The sequence below is a fragment of the Myotis lucifugus genome, unplaced genomic scaffold (genome assembly GCF_000147115.1).
Source record: "Myotis lucifugus unplaced genomic scaffold, Myoluc2.0 scaffold_1966, whole genome shotgun sequence".
Classification (NCBI taxonomy): domain Eukaryota; kingdom Metazoa; phylum Chordata; class Mammalia; order Chiroptera; family Vespertilionidae; genus Myotis; species Myotis lucifugus.
Window position 1 is genome coordinate 1 of NW_005873014.1, and position 27766 is coordinate 27766.

Sequence of the window (27766 nt, forward strand, 5' to 3'; positions counted from 1 at the left end):
CGCCGGGTTTTCCAATAACGATCACTGGCTGGGGGGTGGGGGAAGGCGGCCTTTGCCCACCCCCTAGCTCTTACCTGCTGCCTGGGTTGCCATCACCATTTTTCAGTCCTTCCCCTTTCGCCTCCCGTATGCAAATTAGCCGCCATTTTTTTTTGGCGGTTAACCGCCATCTTGGCTGACAGTTGATTTGCATAAGGATACGCTGATTAGCCAATGGGAAGGGTAGCGGTCGTTCGCCAATTACCATGTTTCTCTTTTATTAGATTAGATGCTTTATAAATTACATACAAGTCTATCATTTTGATGTATCACATATATAAAAACATAATAGAGACAATAAAATATAAAAACTAAAACTATAGTCCATAGTATACAATCACAAATATGTTAAAACTACAAGTATTTTTAGATGCAAAGAAAGAAGTCTGGAAAAAATATTAGAATGTTAACAGTGTTTATTTCTGGGTTGTGGAGTTTGGATATTTTTTTATTTTTGTATAATTGTATGTTTTTGGCAATAAGTATGCAGTGCTTTATTTTAAAAAAGAAAAGAAAAAGAATCCTGAAACTAAAATGGATTATCCACTGGCCCTCAGGAAAGAGGATTCTAAACCAGTATTCTCTAAGTGAGTTACTGAAATATGGAAAAAAGTGTTAGAAATTTTGTCTGTAATGATTGATGCCATTATTCATTTAAAATTGTTATTTTTGTGTATATGTAATGATGTAACACATCAGTATATATATTACTACATGTATATAATTATAAATACCTAGGCATACATGTTGTGTATGTCCCAAACTTTTTTTTTTTAAAGCCTTACCTGAGGATATTTTTTGTATTGATTTTCAGAAAGAGTGGAAGGGAGGGAGGGGAGGGTGGGAGAGGGAGAGAAAGACAGAGAAAGAAAGAAAGAGAGAGAGGGAGAGGGAGAGGGAGAGAGAGAGAGAGAGAGAGGAAGGAAGGAAGGAAGGAAGGAAGGAAGGAAGGAAGGAAGGTCGATTGGTTGCCTCCTGCACACACCCGACCGACTTGGGCTGGGAATCGGACCTGAAACCCAGGAATCCTTGATGGGGAATCGAATCCTTCGGTGCTCAGGCTGACACTTTAACCACCGGCCTGGGCTCAAATATTTAAAAAAATTTTTTTAATATATATTTTTATTGATTTCAGAGCGGTAGGGAGAGGGAAAGAGAGATAGAAACTCAATGATGAGAGAGAATCATTGGCTGCCTCTTTCACACCCCCTACTGGGGATCAAGCCCACAACCTGTCATATGCCCTTGACCAGATTTGAATCCAGGACCCTTCAGCCTGCAGGCCAACACTCTATCCACTGAGCCAAACCAGCTGGTGCCTCCTGCACACCCCCTACTGTGGACTGAGCCTGCAATCTTAGCAGGTGCCCTGACCAGGAATTGAACCGTGAGGTCGATGCTCAACCACTGAGCCAAACTGGCCAAGCTCAAATATTTTTTATGAGTTGAACAATCAAAAAAAAAAAAAAATCAGAGACCACTGAATTAAATAATGCTAATAAAATTAAAATATGTCATGTCTTTTCCCATTAAGGGTTTCATTGTTTTCCATGAGTAATAAGTGATACCGAGACACGAAGATGTCAGAAAGCAAAAGGGGTAAACATATGAGAAATAAAAACTAGATCTTCTATTAATTAAGCCATATTGACTCTGCTAAAAGCATTATTTTTCCAATTATGCACTTAGTATAAATTGTGTACCTAGCCCTAACTGGTTTGGTTCAGTGGATAGAGCGTCAGCCTGCGGACTCAAGGGTCCCAGGTTTGATTTCAATCAAGGGCATGTACCTTGGTTGCAGGCACATCCCCAGTGGGGAGTGTGCAGGAGGGAGCTGATCGATGTTTCTCTCTCGTCGAGGTTTCTGGCTCTCTAGCCCTCTCCCTTCCTCTCTGTAAAAAACCAATAAAATATATTTTTAAAAAATTGCGTACCTACTGGAATCATAAACATTTGGATTCCTAATAGGAAAACCTTAATTGTAATATATTGGATCTTAAGCACAATCCAGAAATAGTATTAAAAAGACAAGAACTTGTATATCTGTCCACCTAGCTAGTTATTTACTTAATGTATTTTAGACAGGGGGACTGACGAAAAAGATGTTAAGAGAGGCAGCATTAGGAATTTGCAGTGCGTATTGTGTCAAATTAGCAGGCTAAATATTAGAAGTGGAGATTTATAGCTTTTTAATAGAAAGATCTGGTATTACAGAGGAAAGGAATTACTCAATAAAAAAGGCAATTTGGCCACATCCAGATGAATTATTATGGAACAGGACTCAATAGTAAATTTCTTGTAGTCTTTTTTACCTTGTCTGAGCCCCAAGAAATAGGCACATTAAAGATTAAACTGGCATGCTTTCTTTTGAGGATATGGAAATAGCCCTCATCGATAAATCGGTGCCTAAGCAGGGAAATCCTAAGGCTTTTATGAGGTAAGCCATGGTTTTACTTAGCATTGAAGTTCAAGTTAAGGGCTAAGGCCCTCCTGAATTTTGTTTTTAACAACAATTCTTTGTGATCCTGATTGCTGCTTCTTTGTGATACTGGTCATCTCAACAATGATATATCATTCCCTTGATTACTTGTAACACTTTGTTTATTTACCATGCAGTTTCTAAGGGTGTGAGCTGTATAGTACTCTACCTGAAAGGTTGTAATCCTTAAGGCAGGTTCCATCTCATATAAGTTTATATCCACAATGGCGCCTGGTGCAATGCCTTACATACTGATACTGTAGTAGTAAGAGGATAGCATTGCCTAGAGCAGGGTTCTCCACTGGTAACATTTTGGGGAGATGATTCTTTGTTGTGAGGGGCTATCCTGTACATTGTAGAGTGTTTAGCAGCATTCTGGCCTCTAACTAGTGGATACCAGTGCACTCTCTCCCTAGTTGTGACAACCAGCAATTTCTCCAGATATTGCCAAAAGTCCTGGGTGGGGTGTGTATGTGCAAAATCAATGCTGGTTGAGAACTGCTGTTCTCGAGATAGGGAAGTTTCGGTTCTAGTCCTGACTTTGCCATTCTCTTTCCATGATTAAGCAAACAGCTTTACCCATAGGACTTACATTTCCTCTCTTGGAAAATGAGGATTGGAATTTATTGGATACTAAGGAACCTTTAATTAATGTGAATTTTGTATGTAAATATTTCTGGGAATAGCTTCTTTAGCTTTAAGCATTTTCTCCAACTTATCTATTACCTCAAAAAGATTAAAACTATACACCTGAGCCCTGGCTAGTATGGCTTAGTTGTTTGCACGTTGTTCTGTGCACCAAAAGATTGCTGGTTCAATTCCTGGTCAGGGCACATGCACAGGTTGTGGGCTCGATCCCTGGTAAGGGGCTTGCAGGAGGCAGCCAATTGATGTTTCACTCTCACATCAATGTTTCTTTCTCTCTGTCTTTCTTTCTCTCTCTCTTTCTCTCTCTCTCTTTCCCTCTCCCGCTCCCTCTCTCCCTCTTCCTTCCTCTCTCTCTAAAAATAAATAAAACATCTTAAAACAACTACACACCTGCAAGCAATACAGAATAATATTGAATGTAAACTGTAATTGAAAAATAAAATTAAAAAACAAAGCAAAACAAAAAAGATTAAAACTAGATCAGTTAATATATAGTTATTTTCATCTCTTAAGGTATAAGGATCCTAGCTTATGCCAGTATATATTTTCTTCTTTTATGACCAATATTTGTGACCATAAAATGTTGAGAAAGCATTCTGTGCTACCAGGATTTATTATAATGACAGGTACCACTTATTTGTACTAGCATTGTATTTCCTACCTCTTTTTAAACATCGGATCTTGAAGCAGTGATGATAAGGTAAATGAGTTAAAGTCACTAGCATGTAACGTAAGAGAGTCTGGATAATAAAAAGAGTTATGTTTATCATCTGGCACTCTGCTCCTTAGCCTTTTTTTTCCCATTAGCCTTTTAAAACCAGTATGTTTCACATGACTCTGCCAGTGTGTGTCCCAGGGCGCCTCTGTGTCAGCTGGTCACTATTTATGGACTGCTCGTATTTCAGGCTCTGGAGTTTGGGCCTTCAGTATCCTTTGTTTAAGTTGCTGCTTTACAAAGTTCATTGCATTTATTAGCATAAGCTGATTCTTAGATTTGAACCAAAATCTAGTCAACTGCTCCCTTTGGGAAGTTAAGGATGTTCCTCTTAGACTTTTGCCACAGTTTCATGTTGTACTTGGTACTGTGCTAGGGTATGAACTGTGGCCCTGTTTTTTCCTCTGTTGCAGGTGAACTTGGAAGGGAAAGCCAATCCTCTGTCGCTTCTTCAAATGGCCTCCCCAAGTGGCTTCTGTGTCTTGGTTCGCTTGTCCAAGCTGATCTGTGGAGGAAAAACACTACCAAAAACATTATTGAATATGTTGGCAGATGGCACTATTTTAAAAGTTGGAGTAGGATGTTCAGAAGATGCCAGCAAGCTTCTGCAGGATTATGGCCTCTTTGTTAAGGGGTGCCTGGACCTCCGATACCTAGTCATGAGGCAGAGGTATGGTTTGTATGAATGCTGCTAGGATTCTTGTAGCTGTGGGGCAAATATTTTAGCAAATTTATAGATTAATAAGACTCAATAATGAAGCATCTAAAATTCGTCATAAGCCTACAGGCTTCTGAGATGCATATTAAATTTGTAAGGAAATATTCCAACTTCTGAGAAAAGTTTAGTTACCCAGAATTGATCTTTATTTATTTTTATTTTTTATTTTTCTTAGAATTGGCCTTTTTATTTTTATCTTTTTAAAATATATTTTTATTGATTTCAGAGAGGAAGGGAGAGGGAGAGAGAGACAGAAACATCAATGATGAGAGAGAATCATTGATTGGTTGCCTCCTGCAAGCCCACTACTGGGGATTGAGCCTGCAACCCAGGCATGTGCCCTTGACTGGAAACAAACCCAGGACCCTTTAGTCCACAGGCCGATGCTCTAAACACCGAGCCAAACTGGCTAGGGCAGAATTGGTCTTTTTAAATGAAACATTAATAAGATGTCTCTACCAGGTGTACTGGTTAATAATGCGAATTTTTTTCAATAGATGGAGTTACACATATGTTGATATATATGCGATTTGATATGTATGCTATTTTGTATTGACAGCAAGCTTCAAAACTTCATATGTCAAATTTTCTGAGGGTGTTAACATCATAGATACTTTTACGCTTAAAAATTGCCAGAAGCCGGTCCACCCTTGCTGCTTGACACAGTCGCTGCAGGGAAGAAACATCTGCACAGCTTATGTTTCAAGGGACCTGGCATATATGGCATATGTTTGCTCCCCCTCTTAGCACTATGTGTTTTAAACAGGACCACCTCCCCGAGAAAGGTTGTTTCCCCAGGTTAGGGATTAACAGGACTAAGGAAGAGAATAAATCAGTAAATCCCCATAGTGTTACAGAAATACCATGTACTACTTATGAAGAACTTGGACTAAGACTGTTGGCAATAAATTTGGGACTTGTTGGGCCCACATCCCCAGGGGTCTGCCCACCAGAGAAAGCACCAAAGCCTATACCCCTGGAGATCCACCGACACAGGGCAGTCCCAGGGAAGGCAAGCAGCGAGGCTGGGAGGACATAACCTTTACTGGGTAGGATAATCTCCTTCAGTCACTTCCTTGTAGCCTATCAGTAGAGCAGTGACCTTGGAATAGCCCTTGTAATGGAACACAGAGATTAACCTAGACAAGATTAAAATCAACAGAATTAGATAGAGACAGGATTTTTGGCAAAGGTCAGATAAGAAACAAGGAACTGTAGAACGTTACCCAAAACATACCATGATGTGATTATAGAGGCATGCTTATAGGATCAAATGGTATAAATACAGATGTAACAGGACAATAAAGAGAGAACCCAACTATGCTGATCAACTGAACGCTGCCTCCATGTCCTTCATTCTTTGCCGACTCTGTCCACACCTTTGGGAACCCCTGGACCTGATGGGGCTGGACCCCAACAAAAAATGTTGAATTTCGTGCCAAAAAAAGAGCATTTGCGGGAAGTTTTAATTCATTACTTTATTTTGAAGAAAAGTGTTGCTGAATACTTCAGGAAGCTTATGGTGAACATGCTCCATCTCAGGATACTTGTGAACACTGGTTTAAATGCTTTAAAAGTGATGATTTTGATGTGAAAGACAAATAATGTCCTGGTCAACCGAAAAAGTTTGAAGACCAACAATTACAAGGATTATTGGATGAAGATGCATGTCAAACTCAAAAACAACTTGCAGAAAGATTAAATGTTGCTCAGCAAACAATTTTTGATCGTTTACAAGCAATGGGAAAGATTTTAAAGGAAGGAAAATGGGTGCCACATCAACTGAACGAAAGACAAATGGAAAAACCGAAAAGTCATCAGTAAAATGTTGCTTCATCAGCATGAAAGAAAGTCTTTTTTGCATTGAATTGTGACTGGCGATGAAAAGTGGATTTATTTTGAGCGTTTGTCCCGAACGCACAAAATCATGGGTTGATCCAGGTCAACCATCAACATCGACTACAAGGCCAAATCACTTTGGAAAGAAGACAATGCTCTGCATTTGGTGGGATCAGGAAGGTGTGGTGTATTATGAGCTTCTAAAACTAGGTGAAAACGTTAATACTGATCGATCCCGACAACAAATAATCAATTTGAACCACGCTTTGATTGGAAAACGACCAGAATGTGCCAGAAGACACGGCAAAGTAATTTTGCTTCATGATAACGCACCATCACACACTTCAAAACCAGTTAAAGACACGTTAAAAGATCTTGCCTGGGAAGTATTAACCCACCCGCTGTATTCACCAGACCTTGCTCCTTCAGATTACACACGCACTTTCTGAACAGCACTTCAAAATGTATGAAGAAGTGGAAAATTGTGTCTTTGAATGGTTTGCCTCAAAACAAGAAAAGTTCTATTGGGACGGTATCCACAAATTACCTGAAAGATGGGGGAAATGTGTAGCTCATGATGGACATTACTTTGAATAAAGCACTTTTGATGTTTCTTTTGAAATTACCATGTTTTCTCTGATTACAAAATTCGCATTATTAACCGGTACACCTGGTCTAAGCTACAAGACGTAAACTAATGGCCCCACTGGATAAATGAGGGCCGCAGATTACTTTTTTGTTTTTCCCCATATGGTATTTTTAGGAAATTTTAGTTTAAATGCAGAAGATGTGTATTTCTGATTTCTCTTGAAAAAATTAGGTGATTTGAATATACTAGGTCAATAGTTCTAGGTGGCAACAATTGGCTGGGTGACCCTGTCCACTTTTGATGAACAAGCTCTATTCAATTTGCCGGAGTCCCCACCTCTCCCATTGTAACTGGGGGTCATCCTGAAGCATGAGTTTGGAAAACCTGCTTTAGGCCAAAATGATGGTAGCTCTAATCCTTTACTTGGAAGAAGAGAGATATCCCTTTCTCTGAGAAGTCTACTTCTATGGAAATTGAGTTGCAATAACCTTTTCATGTGTGTATATACAAGTCCTCCTTTTAATAATATGGACTAAAACAGCCTCTCTCCCTTCCTCAAATGAAACTGACATTAAAGTTTGGAGGCCCTAGCTGGTTTGGCTCAGTGGATAGAGCGTCGGCCTGCAGACTGAAGGGTCCCGGGTTCAATTCAGTCAAGGACACAAGGATTCAATTCCATTTGTGGGCTTGATCACCAGTGGGGGGCATGCAGGAGGCAGCCTATCTGTGATTCTCTCTCATCATTGATATTTCTATTTTTCTCTTCCTCTTCCTTCCTCTCTAAAATCAATAAAAATAGCCCTAACCGGTTTGGCTCAGTGGATGGAGCGTCGGCCTTCGGACTGAAGGGTCCCAGGTTCAATTCCGGTCAAGGGCATGTACCTTGGTTGCGGGCACATCCCCAGTGGGTGTTGTGCAGGAGGCAGCTGATTGATGTTTCTCTCTCATCAGTGTTTCTAACTCTCTATTCCTCTCCCTTCCTCTCTGTAAAAAATCAATAAAATATGTTAAAAAAAATAAAGTCAGTAAAAATAGATTTAAAAAAAAGTTTGGAGGATTTAATCAACTAAGAGAAGGCCTGATTAAAATCTGTGCTAATCATAATATTTTATTAGAAAACTAGAGACCTGATGCACAAAATTCGTTCAAGGGGCTCGGCCCTCGCAGCCCTGGCTGCCCCCGCTGGCCCTCACAGCCTGGGCTTCTTTCAGAAGGTCGTCTGGACAGTCGTTTGGCTGTTCAGTCTAATTAGCATATTAGCTCTTTATTATATAGGATGAAATGTTATTTTAGCTCTGTAGTTTGGCTTATGTAAATAAAACTCATAAATACATATCAATTTTTTCAAGTACTATATTAAAATATAGAGAATGCTGTGTAAATTTTAACTATTACTGTCACTGTCATCACCAGTTTCCATGCTATCATCATCTGATTGGTTTGTTTTTCCAGATCTCTTTCTATGCAATTACAGTCCTCATTATGAATATATAGAAACTAGTGGTGCTCTGAATTGTTTGGCTAAATACAGAATGGCCAAGTGTCAGAATAAGAATTTGTCCAAAGCTGCATATGACCAGGAACTTTTCTAGAAATAAAAATGAAGCATTTATCAGACCTTTAAATTTTAATGAAATTTTATTAAAATATAAAGATTATTGTATTAAGCACTTTAGTGGTAAACAATAAAACTTTCTGACACTGTAGTATAAGAAATCTGACATTCTAATGCAAGAATTATACTTAGCACTGTTGGCTATAGGTTGCTTCTGATGTTTGCCATAAGTAGTTGTTACTTTCATTGACTTCAGGGAGGAGTATTTTTTAAAAATTCTTTTCTTCATACTCTTCATATTTTATATTTTTATTCTATGTTAACTAAAGATTATTTATTATGGAGATTGTTGTATATGATTTTGGAATCTTTCCTAGTGAAACTTTGAAGTGGCAAAGGTGGCATCTTGTTTTTAATTCAATGTGAAACCTTCCCAAATATGAAATTCTTATTTATTTTTATAGATTTTAGAGAGCGGAAGGGATGGAGAAAGAAAAAAATATTGATGTGAGAGAAAAATCAGTTGCCTCCTGCATGAGCCCAACCAGGGATCAAAGGACCTCTTGGTATACGGGATGACACTCCAACGAACTGAGCACACCAAACCGGGCACCAAATATGACATTTTAAAAAGGCTAATGACCTAAATGGAATTAAGTGACTAAAAATTAAGTACTGTCCTTTCAATGAGGGAAATGATTTTAAGAATTATGGGCAAAGGAGCCCAGGAGTTCAGCAAAGAGAATACAGTTGGGGCTAGGTAGGATCACTGTGCCTGGAAGAGAAAACAGTGACCCAGCCTTTAAGCTGAAGCTTTATTTTATAGTCAGATCACACAAAGCAAAACAAGGGGAGTGGTCAACATGTTTACAATGTTCTTGCGAGTTTCAAATCTATTTCATTACTCAAACCTTTTTTTGGCAGTACTTGCTGCACCTCCCATAACCCATTAGCTACCTAGGAACAAGGGAGGACTATAAGATCAAGCTTAATTGTGCTAGGAGAACTCTGCCCTCCAAGCTGGGACTTGTATGTGGCTCTGCCACAGGTCAGTCCAAGGCTTGACCCTATAGCCACTCCCTACAAATAAGCATTTATTACCTTTAGAATTTCTAATAAAACAGAAGAAAGTTTTTTTTTTTTTATTGATTTTTAACAGGAAGGGAGAGAGATAGAGAGTTAGAAACATCGATGAGAGAGAAACATCGATCAGCTGCCTCCTGCACATCTCCTACTGGGGATGTGCCCACAACCCAGGTACATGCCCTTGATCGGAATCGAACCTGGGATCCTTCAGTCCGCAGGCCGACGCTCTATCCACTGAGCCAAACCGGTTTCGGCAGAAGAAAGTTTTATGTCTCCCCCAAATCCTTCAATTCCATTAATGAACCAAGACCTTATGCATTTTACCTAAGTGTGTCTGGACCTTTTTATATTTTTTAGTTAGTACTTCTTTTGTGGGTGATGAAATCCATCAATTTATTGCTTGTTTTTTAAGGAAAGACTTTCTTTTCTTCATCATTATGATTTCATTTCCTATAGTACCTGAAGCAGTCCTGCATGTTGTAACACTGACATGAACCTCCACCTCCAAGCTTCCTGCTCTAAAACTTCTAGTCTCACACTTGGTAACCAGAAATCCAGTTCCACTTTTTATTTTAATCTTTATTGTTGAAAGTATTACACACGTCCCCTTTATCCTGCATTGACCCCTTCTAGCCTGCCCCCGCCCTCCACCTCAGGTCTTCACCACCCTATTGTCTGTGTCCATGGGTTGTGCATATATGCATACGAGTTCTTTGGTTACTCTCTTCCCACACACCCACCTACACTTGCCTTCCCTTTGAGATTCAACAGTCTGTTTCAATGCTTCTATGTCTGTGGATCTAGTTTGTTCATCAATTTATTTTGTTCATTAGATTCCACATATGAGTGAGATCATGCAATACTTATTCTCTGACTGGCTTATTTCACTTAGCATAATACTTTCCAGGTCCATCTATACTGTTGCAAATGGTAAGAGTTCTTTCTTTTTTACAGCTGCAAGGTATTCCATTGTATAAATATATCACAGCTTTTTTATCCACTCATCTAGTCACTCTTTCCTTGTTGTTGTTGTTTTTGTTTGTTTGTTTGTTTTTTTTACAGAGAGGAAGGGAGAGGTATAGAGAGTTAGAAACATTGATGAGAGAGAAACATAGATCAGCTGCCTCCTGCACACCCCCCACCGGGAATGTGCCTGCAACCAAGGTACATGCCCCTGACCAGAATTGAACCTGGGACCTTTCAGTCCGCAGGCTGATGCTCTATCCACTGAGCCAAACCAGTCAGGCCCACTGTTTCCTTGTTAATTTTTTGTCTGGAAGAGCTATCCAGTGAAGTCAGCAGAGTATTAAAGTCCCCTACTATGATTGTATTGCTGCCAATCTCTCCCTTAAAGTCCTCTAGAAGCTTTTTTATATATTTAGGTGCTCCTATATTGGGTACATACTGTATATGCTTACCAGGGTTATATCCTCTTGTTGGATTGATCCCTTTATTATTATGTGGTGACCTTTATTGTCTCTAGTGATGGCCTTCATTTGAAGTCTATTTTGTCTTATATTAGGTTTGCTACCCCAGGGTTTTTTTTCATTCCCATTTTCAGGGAAAAAATTTTCCCATCCCTTCATTCTCATCCTGTGTGAGTCTTTTGTTCTGAGGTAGGTCTCTTGTAGACAGCATATACTTGGGTCATGTTTTCATATTCATTTAGCTACCATATCTTTTGATTGGAGCATTTAATCCATTATTGATAGGTACCTATTTATTGCCATTTTAATTCTTTATGCCTATGTTTCTCTCGCTCTATTTCTTCTCAATACAGCAGTCCCTTTAGCGTTTCTTGCAGTGCTGGTTTGGTGTTGATAAACCCCTTTAGCCTTTTTTTTTTTTTTGTCTGGGAAGCTCTTTATTTCACCATCTATTTTGAATGATAGCCTTGCTAAATATAGTAATCTGGCTTTTCATTACCTTGAATACTTCACACCATTCCCTTCTGGCCTGTAGAGTGTCTGATGAGAAATCAGCTGACAGCCTTATGGGAACTCCTTTGTAGGTAACAGCTTGCTTTTCTCTTGTAAGAGTCTCTCTTTGTCTTTAATTTTAGCATTTTAATTATGGTGTGTCTGGGCGTGGGCCTATTTGGGTTCCTCTTGCTTGGGACTCTCTGTGCCTCTTGAACTTGTGTGACTTTTTCCCTCACCAGGTTAGGGAGTTTCCTGCCATTATTTCTTCAAATACATTCTCTATCCCTTGCTCACTTTCTTCCCCTCAGTACTCCTATGATGAGAATATTATTACATTTCATATTGTCCCATAGCTCCCTTAAGTTTTCTTCCTGTTTTTCATTTTGGTTCTCTGATTTTTTTTCTACCCTTATAATTCACTGATCTGATCCTCAGCTTCCCATAATCTTCTGTGTATTCCTTCCAGTCTGTTCTTTATTAATACTATGTCATTCTTATTTCTGACTGCTCTTTTTTCATAGTTACTATATCTTTTCTGATACTGCTAAGCATCATTGCCATCATTATTCTGAACTCTTATCTGATAAATTTATTATCTCCATTTCATTCAGCTCTTCTGGAGAATTCTCTTGTTCTTTCATTTGGGCTTGTTTTTTTGTCTTCCCATTTTTTCTGCCTATTTGGGTTTGTGTTTATGCATTAGATAGATCTGCTGTGACTTCCAATCTCTAATGCAGGACAATGTCAGATGCTGTTTGTGACTGGCCCTGAGCATCATGTTTGGAGCTATCAGCAATCCACAGCTTATGGCGCCCTCTGCTAGGGCTGGGTGCCTTTGGAAAGAAATAAGATGTGCACCATGGTCTGCTTTTTCTAGCCCCGGGCCAAGAATTAGATCAGGCAAAGACTCAAAGCCTCCAGAGACCAGCTTCTGCCTACAGTCTGATTGTTATTTAGTCTTGATTAACCTCAGGCTATCAGCCACAGGTGGGGTGACAGGTTTTCCAACAGGGTGGGTCAATTGCTTCTGCCTGCATGCAGATTGTTATTCTCAGTCTCTTAATGGGCTCAGAAACTCCACAGGGTGGAGCAGGGGTTTTTCTAATAGGGTGGGGCAATTGCAAAACACCCCTCCCTCCAGGCAAAAGCTGCCTGAATGGTAAAGATCTGCCAGAGAAAGATGTCCTCTGCAGTATGAGGTAATGATTCAGCACAGGAATTTGGGGTGTCTGCCTTCTGAACTCTAACCCCAGAACTTCCAACCCTGGCTTCTGCTCACACAGCTCCAGTCCACTCTGCCCTCCCTGTGCTGGAGCCCAAGGTGAGTGGCTGCACACAAAAATTTGTGTGTTGGCCCTGTAAGAGTGTGCTTGCATTTCCAGCCATCTCTCCCTGGCAGACAGAAACCCTACTGCTTTTCACAGCCAGATATCATGTGGGCACCTTTCTCAGTTCTGGTGCTCTGGGCTGGGGAACCCAGCTTGGGGTTTAGACCCCAGAGTTTTCAGTGGAAATGCCCCACAGCTGAGATATCCCTCCAGAACTTCAGCTTCAGTCTGTGGGAGCCTGGCCAGCCCTTTTGTGCCTCCACATTTACTACCAGTTTCTATGTGGTCTCCACTTTCCATCCTTGGTTATCAGCGTTCACTTCAGCTAGTCTTCAGTGGATTATTTAGGAAGGTTTTTCTATATTTTAGTTATAATTCCAGTTTGGTCCTGGGAGCATGTCAGTGTAGCTTCCACTTACTCTGCAGCCATTTTGGAATCTCCAGCTTCACTTTTGTAGACCAACATGTTCTTAATTTCACAGTTAACTCTTATTTGGAATCTCTTATTCTTGCACACGTTAATTTTTTCACCACCCCGTAGCTATTTTAACCAGAAAGTGTTTGGAGAGCAGAAAGGATACTTAATTATATTGTATATTAGAGGCCCAGTGCATGAATTCATGCACAGGTGGGGTCCCTCAGCCTGGCAGGTGACTGAGGCCTATGGGGGGGGTCAGCCAGCCAGGGGAAGGGGCCGCGGGAGGTTGGCTGGCCAGGGGGAGGGGCAGCTGGAGGTTGGCTATGGAAGCGCACTGACTACGAGGGGGCAGCTCCTGCGATGAGTGTCTGCCCCCTGGTGGTCAGTGTGCATCATAGCAACTGGTCAACCAGTGGTTCTGGTTGTTCCAGTCGTTCGGTCATAACAGTCACTTAGGCTTATATATATATATATAGATTCTATTCCTCAATGAAAATAGCCTTATCATTTTTTCAAATTTGAAAAGTTATACATGAACAGTAGCCAACTCAAACATAGAAAAATATGAAGAGGATATATAATCATTCCAAGTCTCACAACAAGAGATATCACTCACATTTGATCGATTTGTTTCTAGTTATCTCTTTGTGTTTCCTCTCTCTGTGATCACATACCTAGAATCACATACACACATTTATTATGTAGTATATATCTTAACATAAAGGGACCATAGCATATGTTTTCCTTCACAGTCTCTTTTTACTTAACTAATGTATCATGGACGTCTTTTCACATCAATATAGATCCACATTCTTATTTGTAATAGCTGTATATAATTTAATTGCATGGATATTTAACCAGTCTTCCTTTGATGGGCATTTAGGTTGTTCCCAATTCTTTGCTACAGTAAATAGTGCTGTAATGAAGATTATTATATGTACATTTGTCCTCAGGCTGAATTTCTAGAAATGGAATTGTTGAATCAGAATTTTCATGTTCAACATTTTGATCACTATTTATTGTTAAACTGTTTTTCATAAAGGTTGTAAAAAATGCAAAGTTCACAAATGTTAGGTTAAACTGTCTGATTCTTCATACTCCACCAATACTAGATATAGTTATTTTAAATAAATCTTTGCAATCTAATAGGTTTAAGAATTGTATGATTTTATCTTACTTGATGTCTAGTGAGATTGAATATCTGTCATCTGTTTATTAGCTGTTTGTTTATGTTTCTTTTATTTGCCTGTTCCTTTTCTTTCTCCATTTTTGATACATGATTTTATTTATTTTTTGTAGGAACAATTTGCTCTGTAATGGGCTTAGCCTGAAATCACTTGCTGAGACTGTTCTGAACTTTCCCCTTGACAAGTCCCTTGTACTTCGTTGTAGCAACTGGGATGCTGAGAATCTTACGGAGGACCAGGTACTTCTTATCAGAGTGCTTGAAGAATGGAAGAGTCACTGGTTGTGAAGTATAATTGTTGTTAAAGTTCTAATCCTCAAATATAAGTATTGGGCAGAAGTGCCTTAAAATAGATTCCTTGTCTGATGAAACCAAGATAATTGGTCTAAAATAACGCTTAATGAAATTTTAGGAAATGCAGAAAATAATTTTTAATTTTGACATTTAAAAAAATGGATTGAAACCATAGCACATATGGCCAGGGCTTTTGAACTAGTTATTATCAGTAACTATAGATAATAAAACATTAGATAACATTATCAGTTACAGTCAAATGTCAGTAACTGTAAGTCTTTCCTCTCAGTCTACTCAGTTTCTCCATGGATGAATCTTCTAGTCTTCTGCTCAAGAGGTATAAGCCCCACAGCCTAAATTCTGATGGCTGAGTGAGGGAAAGGTGCTGCTAGTCTCACCGTTCAGTACCTAGACTTTCCCAGAATTCCCTCTTTTTCAGGTGACATTTTGCCTCCCACCTCCACCATGCCTGGTTTTACTAGGTCCAGATCCTCTGTGATTTAGCCATTATATGACTTAAACTTGTCAAAAACCAAATTCTACACATTGAATAAAACAAGATGAGTTTATTTATTTATAATATATTTTATTGATTTTTCACAGAGAGGAAGGGATAGAGAGTTAGAAACATCCATGAGAGAAAAACATCGATCAGCTGCCTCCTGCACACCCCCGACTGGGGATGTGCCCGCAACCAAGGTACATGCTCTTGACTGGAATCAAACCTGGGACTCTTCAGTCCGCAGGCCGACGCTCTATCCACTGAGCCAACCCAGTTAAGGGCAAGATGAGTTTATTGTAAGGGTTTCAACTTGCAAGCCGGGAAATTCAAGGCTACAGGAGCAATGAGTTCTGAGTTGCTCACAGATGATGGTAAACGCGGAAGTTATTTGGCTTTTTCAGCTTATTGATTGTCTAGTGGTCTTCCTTATTTGGATCCGGGTAGCTGAGACAGGAACAAGGAAGTCCAAAGATGGTATGAACAGACTTGGTGTTTGGGTATTGGTTGGCGTCCTCTGCTAATTTCTGAGGAGAGCTATAAATATTCCTGCAATTTATGTTAGGTGAAGTTTTGTTTTCTTTAATGTGCCTGCTTTGGCCCGTTCCATTTTGTCCCTGACATAAATGACTCCATTTTAGTTTTGGTTTTACAAACTTTTACTCTTTTGGGTTAGAGAAGGAGTAATTGGCCCTGTGGTATAAAGAGGTCTGGGGTTTAAGTGTGCTTTATGGAGACTTTCACCTTATCCTTCTGTTTTCACCCCTATGTGTATCCTTGCTTTCACAGACAACTGCTGCCTCCCATTCCTTATGCTTTGCCATTCTTTGTGGCTCAAATTAATTTGATTTTTAATTTTTGGCTTCTACCCCCTATTATAGGTCTAGGTGTCAGCCTTCTCTTGGTGCCAAGTCAGTTACCACTTGTTCATCCTTCCAAAATGTTGTTAATGGAGTTAGCAATAATTAGTATCTTCAGGTTAATATTATCCTGTGAGAGAGTTCTAGGAATCAAATTATGTGAAATTGGTTTCTACAGTCATTTTTGATTTGCTGTGACCCTGAGTAAGTTACTTCTTTGTGCCTTCGTTTATTCATTCATTCCTTCTTTGCTTCCTTCCTCTTAATAGTTTTACTGAATTGTCTCTCGGCCTTTTGACTAAGATCAAGTATAATAGTTTTACTGAAACATAATTCACATACAATAAAATTCACCCATTTAAATTGTACAAGTAAATGGAGTTTAGTATATTTACAGAGTTATGCAACCATCATCACAATCTAATTTTAGAACATTTTCAGCTCCCCAAAAAGAAACACCATACCCATTAGCAGTCACTCTTCCTTCCCTCCTCCCCCAACAGCTAGGTTTGGTGGAGTTGTTTGAAGCACAAAAGTTTTGTTTTGTTTTTATAATAGATTTTTATTAATTTCAGAGGGGAAGGGAGAGGAAGGGAGAGAGATAGAAACATCATTGATAAGAATCATGGATGGCTGCCTCCTGCACGCCCCCTAGTGGGGATTGAGGCCACGACCCAGGCATGTGCCCTTGACCAGAATCGAACCCAGGACCCTTTGGTCCGCAGGCCAACACTCTATCCACTGAGCCAAACCGGCCAGGGTGCACAAAAGATTTTAATTTTGATGGGGTCATTTTTTTATTTTTTAAAAATTATTCATGCTTTTGGTTTAATATCTAAGAAATCATTGCCTAACTCATAGTCATAATCATTTGCTCCTCTGTTTTCTTCTAAGATTCTTACGTTTTAGCTCTTACACTTAGGTTTATGATCCATTTTGAGTTAATTTTTGTGTGATATGAGGTAGGGGTTCAACTTTATTCTTTTGCATGTGGATGTCCAGTTGTTCCAGCACCATTTGTTGCAAGTGCCTTGGTTTTTTTATCACTTGAAAAATAATGTGTTAAAAAGCACTCTGAACTTTTCACATTGAAGTACACTCTTTTCCAGTGGGAGACAACTTGCTGATAGATATGTAGATTGTTGGGTCTAAGTGGAAATTTTATTAAGCATTTAAAAAATCCATACTAATAGTTCCATTTACCAGGCTTATTTTTGTGTGTGTGCTTTTTAAATTTAATTTTTAAAATCCCCCCCCCCCCATCATCATTTATCCCCCCAAACCCTCTTCCACCTCCACCCACCCTCTTCTCCACTGCAATCACCACACTGTTGTTCGTGTCCATGACTGGCTTGGTTATTACGGTGAATTAAAGTAATCTTAGCCCAGCCGGTGTGGCTCAGTGGTTGAGCGTCGACCTATTAACCAGGAGGTCACGGTTTGATTCCGGTCAGGGTACATGCCCAGGTTGGGGGCTCGATTTCCAGGGGGGTTGTGCAGGAGGCAGCCAATCAATGATTCCCTTTCATCATTGATGTTTCTATCTCCCTCTCCCTCTCTGAAATCAATAAAAATATATTTTAAAAAATAATAAAGTAATCTTAAAGTCTTTATAGCCTTTTTGAGAAAAGCTATTAATTATACCGTTGACTACTTTTATTTATGATCAGCTTGCTTGTAACCAGTTGCTTGGGAGAATGACTTCTCATTATTAAATAAATAAATTCCAGAAATGGGCTTTGTGATTTTTTTAAAAAAAATATATTTTTATTGATTTCAGAGAGGAAGGGAGAGGGAGAGAGAGATAGAAACATCAACGATGAGAGAAAATCATTGATCGGCTGCCTCCTGCACACCCCGTACCGGGGATTGAGCCCGCAACCTGGCATGTGCCCTTGACCGGAATCGAACCCAGGACCCTTCAGTCCACAGGCCAACGCTCTATCCACTGAGCCAAACTAGCTAGGGCAGTCACACAGGCCTCTTAACGAATGTTGGTCTCAGCTGTTCTAGATGAGACTATCCCCAAAGTGAAGTTCGTGTACTAGTTGTCATACCTGTGGTAACTACCCTACTCCAGATTTGAAAAAAAATCTGTCCAGTGGGTTTGGTAGCAGATACAATAAAATTATGCAAACAGAAAGAAACCTCACTGATTTATATAGATTAGGATTTTCAAGCATTTAAAGTAAGTCATTATTTTAACTATTTTAGTTAAAACATAGAGAACATGAGGATTCATTACACTATTTGATTTGCTTTTGTATAGTTTTACATTTTTCATAATAAAAATTTTTTAAGAAGATGTCTAGTTTATCATACATCATGAATTAGACCTGAAAGTTGTTTATATCTTTGTGATGACTTTGAAGTTGCTCTCTCTGGTTTGCCTTCTAGATTCCACTGATCTCTGACTTTTCTCTTCAGGTAATTTATGCTGCCAGGGATGCCCAGATTTCAGTGGCTCTCTTTCTCCATCTTCTTGGATACCCTTTCTCTAGGAATCCAACTTTAGAAGAAAACGATGACCTCATTGGCTGGAGAAAAGTTTTGGAGAAATGCAAGGATTTGGTAGACATCCCATTCCGAAGCAAAGGAATTAGCAGATTGGGAGAAGAGGTTAATGGGGAAGCAACAGAATCTCAGCAAAAACCAGGAAATAAGAAGTCTAAGGTCGATGTAACAGTGCCAGGCAACCATCAAGGGCGAGACCCCAGAAAACATAAAAGAAAGCCCCTGGGGGTGGGCTATTCTGCCAGGTAATTGACTTGTTTCCTGTCTAGTAAAGTGTCAGAGGCCCAGCCTCCAGCAAAAGGCACATGTGATATCTCACCTTGGGAATGGGAGGAGGCATGTGGTAAGGAAGCAAAGGTTCTCCATGGGTTGTTATTCTTCCTTTCCTTCAAGGACATTTGGAGCTATCCTTTGATTTATTTGTGTACTTTTCTCCTTTTCCCCTTTCACTTTTTTTTTAATCCTCACCTGAGGATATTTTCCCATTGATTTTTAGGAAGAGTGGAAGAGAGAGGGAAAGACAGAGAAAAACATCGATGTGAGAGAAACACATCGATTGGTTGCCTCCTGCATGCGCCCCGACCAGGACCTGGACTGGGGAGGAGCCTGCAAGCAAAGTATGTGCCCTTTACCTGAATCAAACCTGGGACCCTTTGGTCTGCGGGCTGATGCTCTATCCACTGAGCCAAACCGGCTAGGACCCTTTTTACTTCTTCATTGTTGGGCAGTTGGGGTGGAAATGAGGAGAGCTTAACTTAGCTTTATCACTGACCCTGATGACCTTAGACCTGTACTTTCTCCAGTTATAAATGAAGGTATAATTAATTATTCCTGCTTGCTTCAGAATAGCTGTGAAAATGAATAACATGAAGTGCCTCATACTTTTCAGGAGAAATGTGTCATCTGATTTCTTGTTCATTTGGTATTTGACTATTTAGAATGGCATCAGCTCTAAGCCAATGTTACTCTCTAGCCAAGGAGAATTTTCCTGTACAATTTATGTCCGTGTTACAGAAAGATGACTAATAATCTCTGGTCCCTGTAGCAAAGTGCCTTCAGGAATTGGATAATTAAATTGAAGCAAGTGTTGCGTTTGAGCCAGAAATAAACCCACGTGGCCCTCATTACTTTAACTTGAAGTTCTTTCATTTTAATTTACTTTGTTTAATCCAGTGATTACTCCATAGGGCAATTTTCTTGGTGCTCTGTTTCTGCTTATTTTCACAATAGAACTTAGTCCCTAATGTCCCAATCCATGCATATTAAAACTAGAAGTATAAACTCTTCATTTTTATTTCTGTTTCCTAGCCCAATGCAGATGGAGGCATTAATATGCTTTCTTCCCATGTTTAGTTTTGTTGTCCCTGGTGTTGAGAATAGCCTGGCTCACTCAGAAGAGAACGTGGGAAGATGACTGATGCCTTGACCAATAGTTAGCTTTCAGGTTTAGCCCTCTTTCTCTCTTCCCTGCAGAAAATCACCGCTCTATGATAACTGCTTCCTCCATGCTCCTGATGGACAGCCCCTGTGCACTTGTGATCGAAGAAAAGCTCAGTGGTACCTGGACAAAGGCATTGGAGGTTTGAGATTCAGCTGTCATATTTGATCTGTAAATTAGGTTTGTGTGGGCACTGGCAGGAGTGGGGAGTGAGATGAGGGAGAGGGATGGATAGAAGAAGGCAGAGAGACCTTGAGTCACATGGGACGGGACTATTCAAGACCCAGAAACAGTGATGTCTGCCAGGACAGCCGAGAACAATTAAGGTTGTTTTTCTTCTCTGGGGCACAGCTGAGCAGGCAGATACTAACTAAGACTTATTTTCTCTAAGAGCTGGTGAGTGAAGAGCCTTTTGTGGTCAAGCTACAGTTTGAACCTGCGGGAAGACCTGAATCCCCAGGAGACTACTACTTGATGGTTAAAGAGAACCTGTGTGTAGTGTGTGGCAAGAAAGACTCCTACATTCGGTGAGTGTGGGTTGCCTGCTTGTCTGTCTCCATGGAAATTGCCTTTGTAGCCACATGCAGAGCCCTCAGGGCCTTGCTGGCGTCTGCCCACTTGGCTGAGAGACTGGTCCCGAGGGTGGATCCCAGTTTCCCTGAGAGTTTTGCCACTCGGCCTGGCCTTGCTCTGGTGCCCCTACCCCTCCTGAGCCCAGTTCTGAGGTTCTGGAATGCAGTACTCTTCTCAGTAACGGCTTGCCAGAAAGAGAGTGGTTCCCTTTTGCTCACCAAGGAATGGAGAGCAGTTCCTTCAGAAGCTGCCTTTCTCTCTGTCATTATAAGCCTCCCCCGAGGGGCTCGCAGGCTTTCTGCTCTGTGGGACTGTGGGTGCAGTACCCGGATGACCCGAGGCTCCCTCTGGAACAGTCTGGGAAGGCCGTTCTGTAGTGAAGGTGAAGCTGCCTGTTGAGCCTGGGGTGCCCAGACACAGGCTTTCTCCTGGGCTTCTGGGGGGTAACTCATGTTCTTCCTTCCTCCCTTGAAAAGTGAGACAGTAGTTGTTGCTGCCAAGAGTTTTTCTTGAGAGCTTAGTTTTTAAAAAATAATGATGGACTTTGATGAACCAGGGAAATAATCTTAGAGTAAGGGATTCTTCAGATGAAGGAAATTGGCTTTTTCAGGTCACCTGGCTTCCAGAATTTCAGGAGTAGAGGTTGCCTGCTACATGCTTTGAGAGAGTTGTTTTCCAGCTGTTAAAGGCCGTTAGAATTTCTTTTCATTTCTCTGATACCTTTCCTTCTGGGAGCACAACCTTCTCAAAGGTTATTAGCCTCCCCTACCCCTGACCCTCCCCTGAAGCCTGAGAGCAGGTAGTCTTTTCTCACTAAAGGAACTTAGGGCACAGGTAGGTAGGTGGGCCGAGTGGAATAGGCAGTATGGTTTTTATGTCCTTCCTGTCGGGTTGTGGTACCCAAGGCTTCACAGTTACGTTCAGGCCCAGATCAGAATCCTAGCAGCCCCCGTGCTAGCTACAGGTGTGTTCTGTGTCTTATGCTAATGAGCACTGCCTTCTGGGTGGGCTTGTTCAGGAAGAACGTGGTCCCACACGAGTACCGGAAGCACTTCCCCATTGAGATGAAGGACCACAACTCCCACGACGTGCTGCTGCTCTGCACCTCCTGCCATGCCATCTCCAACTACTATGACAACCACTTGAAGCAGCAGCTGGCCAAGGAGTTCCAGGCCCCCATTGGCTCTGAGGAGGGCTTGCGCCTGCTGGAGGACCCAGAGCGCCGGCAGATGCGCTCTGGGGCCAGGGCCCTGCTCAACGCCGAGAGCCTGCCTGCTCATCGAAAGGAGGAGCTGCTGCAAGCTCTCAGAGAGTTCTATAACACAGACATGGTCACAAATGAGATGCTTCAAGAGGCTGCCAGCCTGGAGACCAGGTACAATGGACAGTTCTGGTCAGAGAAGGGGTGAGGATTAATCCAGTGACATTAACCCTGACTACTTAGTGGGAACACTTGCCAGGGAGGGGGGAGGGGCCATTAGTCATTTAGGTGCAGTGCATAATCTCATGATTATCCAGGTATCTAATGGCTTAAAATATCACGGGGGTGGGATAGAACAATCTATTTGAGGATTTCCTTTCTATAGGAGACTTTCCTTCTATCCTTGACCCCTTTAAGTCATATACTTACATCTATTTTCATGATTAGCAGGAAAGTTGAAATGCAGTAGAGCTGTGCTTTATATGTTTAGTGCAGAAGTAAATCCTCAAATCAGCACATAAAATGAAAATAGTAGTCAGGAAATGCCCTCAAATCACTGAAGTTGTCCATGAAATACAGCATGTGTGGTTTTGTGTCTCACCTCATTCAGGTCTGTGGGAATTGTGACAATGGATTCATGTTTCCTGTTTCACCTGCACTCCAGGGTACTGACCCACTGATGGAATGCTGGCCAGAATTCTATTACTATTTTCTCCTCTTTCTTTCCTTCCTTACTTTCTCAGACCTCCTTCTCCATTAGTACACAGTTGAATTCATATGCCTTAACTCAGTGTTCCTCAATGAGAAGTTTGTGGTCCTAAGAAATGAATGGGTCCGTAGCTCAGATGATAAAAACTCTGGGCCACCTGCTATAGTTCTGCTTCCCAACTCACTTTCTTCAGAAGTCCTAGGGGTTGAAATAATTGAACTGATAAGTTCACAAAACCCTGTTAGTGATGCTGGTTGCCTATAATATTTTTGTTATAAAAACCCCCAAAATACTTTAACTATAGCAGCAAATATTTACCAAACAAATATTTATACATATATTAATCTATCTAGCAGGCTACTAACCCTTACATAACTTGCTTTGATTATTTCTTCTAACAGACCCTATGAAGTAGGACTTAGGCTTCTTACTGGTAACTAACAATATATCTTACTTAAAAAAAATCAGAGTTAAAAAAAATGTATTAACAAATTTTATTCTTAATGAGGTTATAGAATACATGTTGTTTTCCAAGTTTCATATTAGATACCCTGTGGTTAAAATTAAGTAACTTGCCAAGGTCATATTAGAAACTAATGACACTGGCTCCTTTAACCAATTCCCAAATGTATTTCCTAAAGCCACCAAACTTCCCCTTTCAGCCACAGACCTTTCTAGTATTTATCTTGCTGACTTGGATGTCTAGGACCAAGAAGAACAGCTGTTTTTGGAAAAGAGAGACAAGTTAGCGGGGTGCTCGGGAGCTAACTAGTACAATGTCTAGAAATTCTCAGAAGGCACTGATGCTGCTAGTCTGGTGGGGTCTAGGGAGGAGGATGAGGGGGGCGTGGGTGCAGGGAGAGGAGCTGCGTCTGTGGGGCAGGGAGCCCCTGAGAAAGGAGATCTTTATTCAGAGGAGGTGAAAGCACTGTTCACCTGGTTTCAGAGCATGTTTTAAGGCCCCTCAGCTTAGCTGGGAAGGAGGCAGGGATTTGTTTTCCTATTAAACAGCACCAGCTGCACAGCGAGCCACCGCAGCATTTCATTGTGACTAAAGCACTTCTCATGATGTGATACTTCCCATGATGTGATACTTCCCATGATGTGATACTTCTCATGATGTGATACTTCCCATGATGTGATGCTTCTCATGATGTGATACTTTCATGGATATGATTTGGCATCCCTTTTGTGAGGAGGAAGGCCCTAAAGAAATGTCCCCCCTTGTATTTTACATTACACTGTTATGAGAAACTGGAACACAGGTTAACAGCCTGGTTTAACAGCCTCATATAAACACTGGGCATGGTTCAGGATGAATAACTTGAAAGAGGCGTGAGCTGGTAACTGAGCACCCTGGAGTATGTACCGGGCCAGCATTCTCCACCCTCATCAGCCAGACAGGAGGGCCCTCTAAAGGGGGTTGAGCACGATGCAGTGGTTTTCCCACAAGTTCAGCTCTGAATCCCCAAATGCTCTCTGTTGAATTGTGGGCAACATGCCCAAACTTAAAAAAAAAAGGCATATATGAGAAAGAGGCTGTTTCGTAGACATTAAAGTAGCCCCCGTTAGGAGTCTAGCAGCATCCCTCACACTTTGGAAGCCCCGTGGCCCGCAGCATTTGGGGTCGTCTGTGAGACCGTCCTGTGCCCATTTCCCTCAGACCCTGTGTACTTTGTATCTTGGCAGGATTTCCAATGAAAACTACATTCCTCATGGGCTGAAGGTGGTGCAGTGCCATAGCCGGGGTGGGCTGCGCTCCCTCATGCAGCTGGAGAGCCGCTGGCGTCAGCACTTCCTGGACTCCATGCAGCCCAAGCACCTGCCCCAGCAGTGGTCAGTGGACCACAACCATCAGAAGCTGCTCCGGAAATACGGGGAAGACCTTCCCATCAAGCTGTCGTGATAGCTGCTTTCCTCCCAGGTGAGGACAGCTGGGAAGCTGGAGCCAAGGTGGAACCGTCACCTCTTCCCGTTTTAATACGTTGTTAATTGTCAAAGCCTGTGACACAACTCCGAATACTAACCCATACTGATCCCAGAATGCTTCTGGTGGATGGAGCATGGCTCTTGTTTTAAGGGGAGCTTATGGTTTTAAATTTTAGTTGGGCAGAATGAAAATTCTTTTTTTTCCTCCATTTTATTTTATTTTTGTGGACAAGGAGGGTCTTGGATTTTACTCTTCCTCTTCTGCCTTCCTTGTGCAGATGGTAAATGAAGGATTCTCCCTGAAGTGACTTGTCAGGACTCTCAGGTTTTTTAATACATTTCTTCCCTGTTCAGTATATTGATTTATCTCAAACGGGCTAAGCATTTCAATCCCGTCAGGCTAGGAGGGGAGAAAAAGTTCTTCCAGGGGGTTGGAGAGGCGATCAAGGGTTCAGATGAATTTTCCCAGTTCAGCCTCATAATTACACATTCTTTGGCTTATGCTCTCCCACAATGCACCTGTTTGGGATCCATTCCCAACTGAATCACTTCAGTTGATTTCACACACTTGCGCTTGCTCCCCTCGACATGTCAAGGACCAAAGCCACAACGTCCTTACTTTGCTTCCACACTAACATTAGAGGGAATCATTTTCTAGAGACAGGCCTCCCACCAGGTGGGGCAGGGAGAAGCCTCAGCACCATCCCCCCAGAGAACTTCGATAAGTTGCTGTGCTTTTCCTCTCATGCTGTTCATTGTCTGCTGGTTGCCATCCTCCTGCCCATAACTGCAAGGCTTTTAGCTTAATCCCTTCCTGGGTGGAAGATTATCTTTTCTCAGAATCAGTATCTGGTCCCTCCAGAGTTCTGTTTCCATCGATTTGCAGTACTGACCTCTTTCCAGCACTTAATTGTCTCCTGGAGTCTTTGGTTGCAGTGAGGATCTCTCCACCTCCCCCCATGCCTGGAACACTGAGATTAACTTATTTGTTTAGATGTTAAAACAGTGGTGTTTTTTCTTTCAAAATGTGAGGTCACCACTTTAAGCATGAAATCAACTTGGGAATTGTGCCCAAGTTGGTGATGGTTGCTCTGATAAATAAAACTTCTAAGCACAAAACTTACTGACTGTAACTGTAAAGCTTTTTTCTTCATAACTTTATAAAGTTGGTAAACATTCTTGGGGGAAGAGATAGTCGTCCATGTGGCAGTACCATCGTATGTGGCATGGATGGATACACACACACACAGTGCAGCTTTGGCAGGTCAACAGCAACCCACAAACACACATGCACATCTTACATGTTGTTCCTCTGCTCCTTCATTCCAGCTTGTCCTCAAAAAGGCATTTCTGGGATCTAAGCTAGAAATCCTTAAAAATAAATAGTACCAGGCACTGTGGGGACCATATGTTCAATGCCTTAGGTTATTATGGGGCCTGTGTCTCTGACCATATTGCATGGAGCTCATGGATACGGACAGGTGGTCATGCAGTAGTCAGACTTGCCACAAGGTGGCACTCAAAGATTTTGTTATATATTCCTTCTTGAGAAGAGACTTTTATACATGGTTCCTGAACACAACTCATGATTTATGTTTCAAAATTTATGGACCTTAGCCCTAGTCAGTTTGGCTCAGTGGATAGAGTGTCGGCCTGTGGACTGAAGGGTCCCGGGTTCAATTCCGGTCAAGGGCACATGCCCAGGTTGTGGGCTCAATTCCCAGTAGGGGGCATGCAGGAGGCAGCAGATCAATGATTCCCTCTCATCATTGATGTTTATCTCTCCCTCTCCCTTCCTCTCTGAAATCAATAAAAATAGATTTTAAAAAATGTATGTACCTTATTTGGGGTCATTTTGATAACTTTATAAGAAAAACTTCCTCTGAAACAGGGATTAGGACTCTTTCGTTCTCTTCCCTTGTGATCCTCATGCTCAGAGGTAAGAGACTCGTACAAGGTCAATTAAGATGCAGGTCAGTTACCGTAAGGTGCAGTGGTTGCTGTGAGAAGAAGGAATGAGGTCCCCAGCAGAGCTTCCTGCAAAGCCCAGTAACAGCCAGCAGCCACGGTAGAGGAGGAAGCTAGACCGTGGCACACGAGGTGTCTCATCCTTTTCAGAAGTTATTGTGTACATTTGAGTCTTTTGTTCACTGAGTCAACCTTGGACTTTATTTATTTTTAAAGATTTTTAGAGATAGACTAATGGAAAGAGAGAGAAAGAAACATTGATCGGCTGCCTCCTGCACACCCCCCACCAGGGATCAAGCCCACAGCCCAGGCATGTGCCCTGACTGGGAATTGAACCTGCAACCCTTCTGTCCACGGGAAGATGCCCAACCAGCTGAGCCACACTGGCCAGGGATAGTCAGCCTTGGACTTTAGCAGCCTTTCCCTAAGGCTGACAATTGCTATTTTAAATGAGATATTTTAAATGAGATATTTTAGAATAGGCATACTATAAATACTTACTGTTTTTTTCTGATACAAAAGTAATGTATGCTTATTATAGATGAGTCTGAAAAAAGAATAAAAATAATCCATCTTACCTCCATCTGGAACAGAGCTAACCTTTGCTGATATATTTATGCGTTTCCTTTTGGTATATAAAAATGCATGTAATATATGTATTTAAACCAAGTTGAGAGTCATACATATATACAGCTGGGTATCCTATTTCCCCCCCTCACTTAACATGGTATCACAAGTAACTAATTTCCTGTATCTTTCAGTATTGGAAAGTAGATCTCTCGTGGTTCTACCTGACTTTAGTTATCCATTCCCATACTTGAAAATTTTGGTTGTTTCAGGTTCTTTGTTAGTTAATATCAGTGATGCTGTGGTGAACTTTCTTATGTATAAATCTTTGCCTATGTCTTTAATAATTTCATTAGAATAGAACCCTAGAGATTGGATCGTGAGGAGGGGACTCACATTGCTGGTGTGAGTACAAGTTGAAAGCGTCTCTAGGGATGTGTATTAAGGGACTGCTTCTCTTTGACCCCGTGGCTCATGTTCCAGTGCATTTGCGGAGCTTCTCTGTGAGTAGCGGTCAGAGGACAGTTCCCAGCAAGGGCCTCTCTGCATGTTCCGGTCAGAGTCCTTTCTCTGCTTCCCTCTGTGTCCTGCTCTCCATCGCCTCATTTGCCCTTTGCAGTCAATGTTTTTTGGAAAAACTGCTTGTTTGAAAATAAAAATGTAAAAATAAAATGAAAGTTTTTATTTTAAAA

The 27766-nt window shown here is 41.2% G+C and overlaps 1 protein-coding gene across 2 annotated transcripts; it reads left to right on the plus strand.

Moving 5' to 3' along the window:
- The first annotated feature begins 4299 nt into the window (after positions 1-4299).
- Positions 4300-27766, plus strand: LOC102420442 (exonuclease 3'-5' domain-containing protein 2). Of its 2 annotated transcripts, XM_006108255.3 has the most exons (8): positions 4300-4551; positions 14636-14762; positions 18603-18934; positions 20163-20269; positions 20519-20654; positions 21719-22075; positions 24300-25803; positions 26497-27766. In XM_006108255.3, exons 1-7 carry the CDS (start codon positions 4337-4339, stop codon positions 24514-24516), a joined length of 1491 nt encoding a protein of 496 aa, XP_006108317.1. In that variant the 5' UTR covers positions 4300-4336; the 3' UTR covers positions 24517-25803; positions 26497-27766. The 2 variants fall into 2 exon arrangements, with proteins under 2 accessions (XP_006108317.1, XP_023604631.1); XM_023748863.1 differs by lacking the exons at positions 24300-25803; positions 26497-27766 and adding an exon at positions 22512-22666.

Excerpts from the sequence above, each read along its gene's own strand:
- LOC102420442 (XM_006108255.3), top strand. The coding sequence starts at position 4,337 with ATGGCCTCCCCAAGTGGCTTCTGTGTCTTGGTTCGCTTGTCCAAGCTG. Across the intron at positions 4,552-14,635 it reads TACCTAGTCATGAGGCAGAG|GAACAATTTGCTCTGTAATG; the intron begins GTATGGTTTGTA and ends TATTTTTTGTAG. Across the intron at positions 18,935-20,162 it reads GGGGTGGGCTATTCTGCCAG|AAAATCACCGCTCTATGATA; the intron begins GTAATTGACTTG and ends TCTTCCCTGCAG.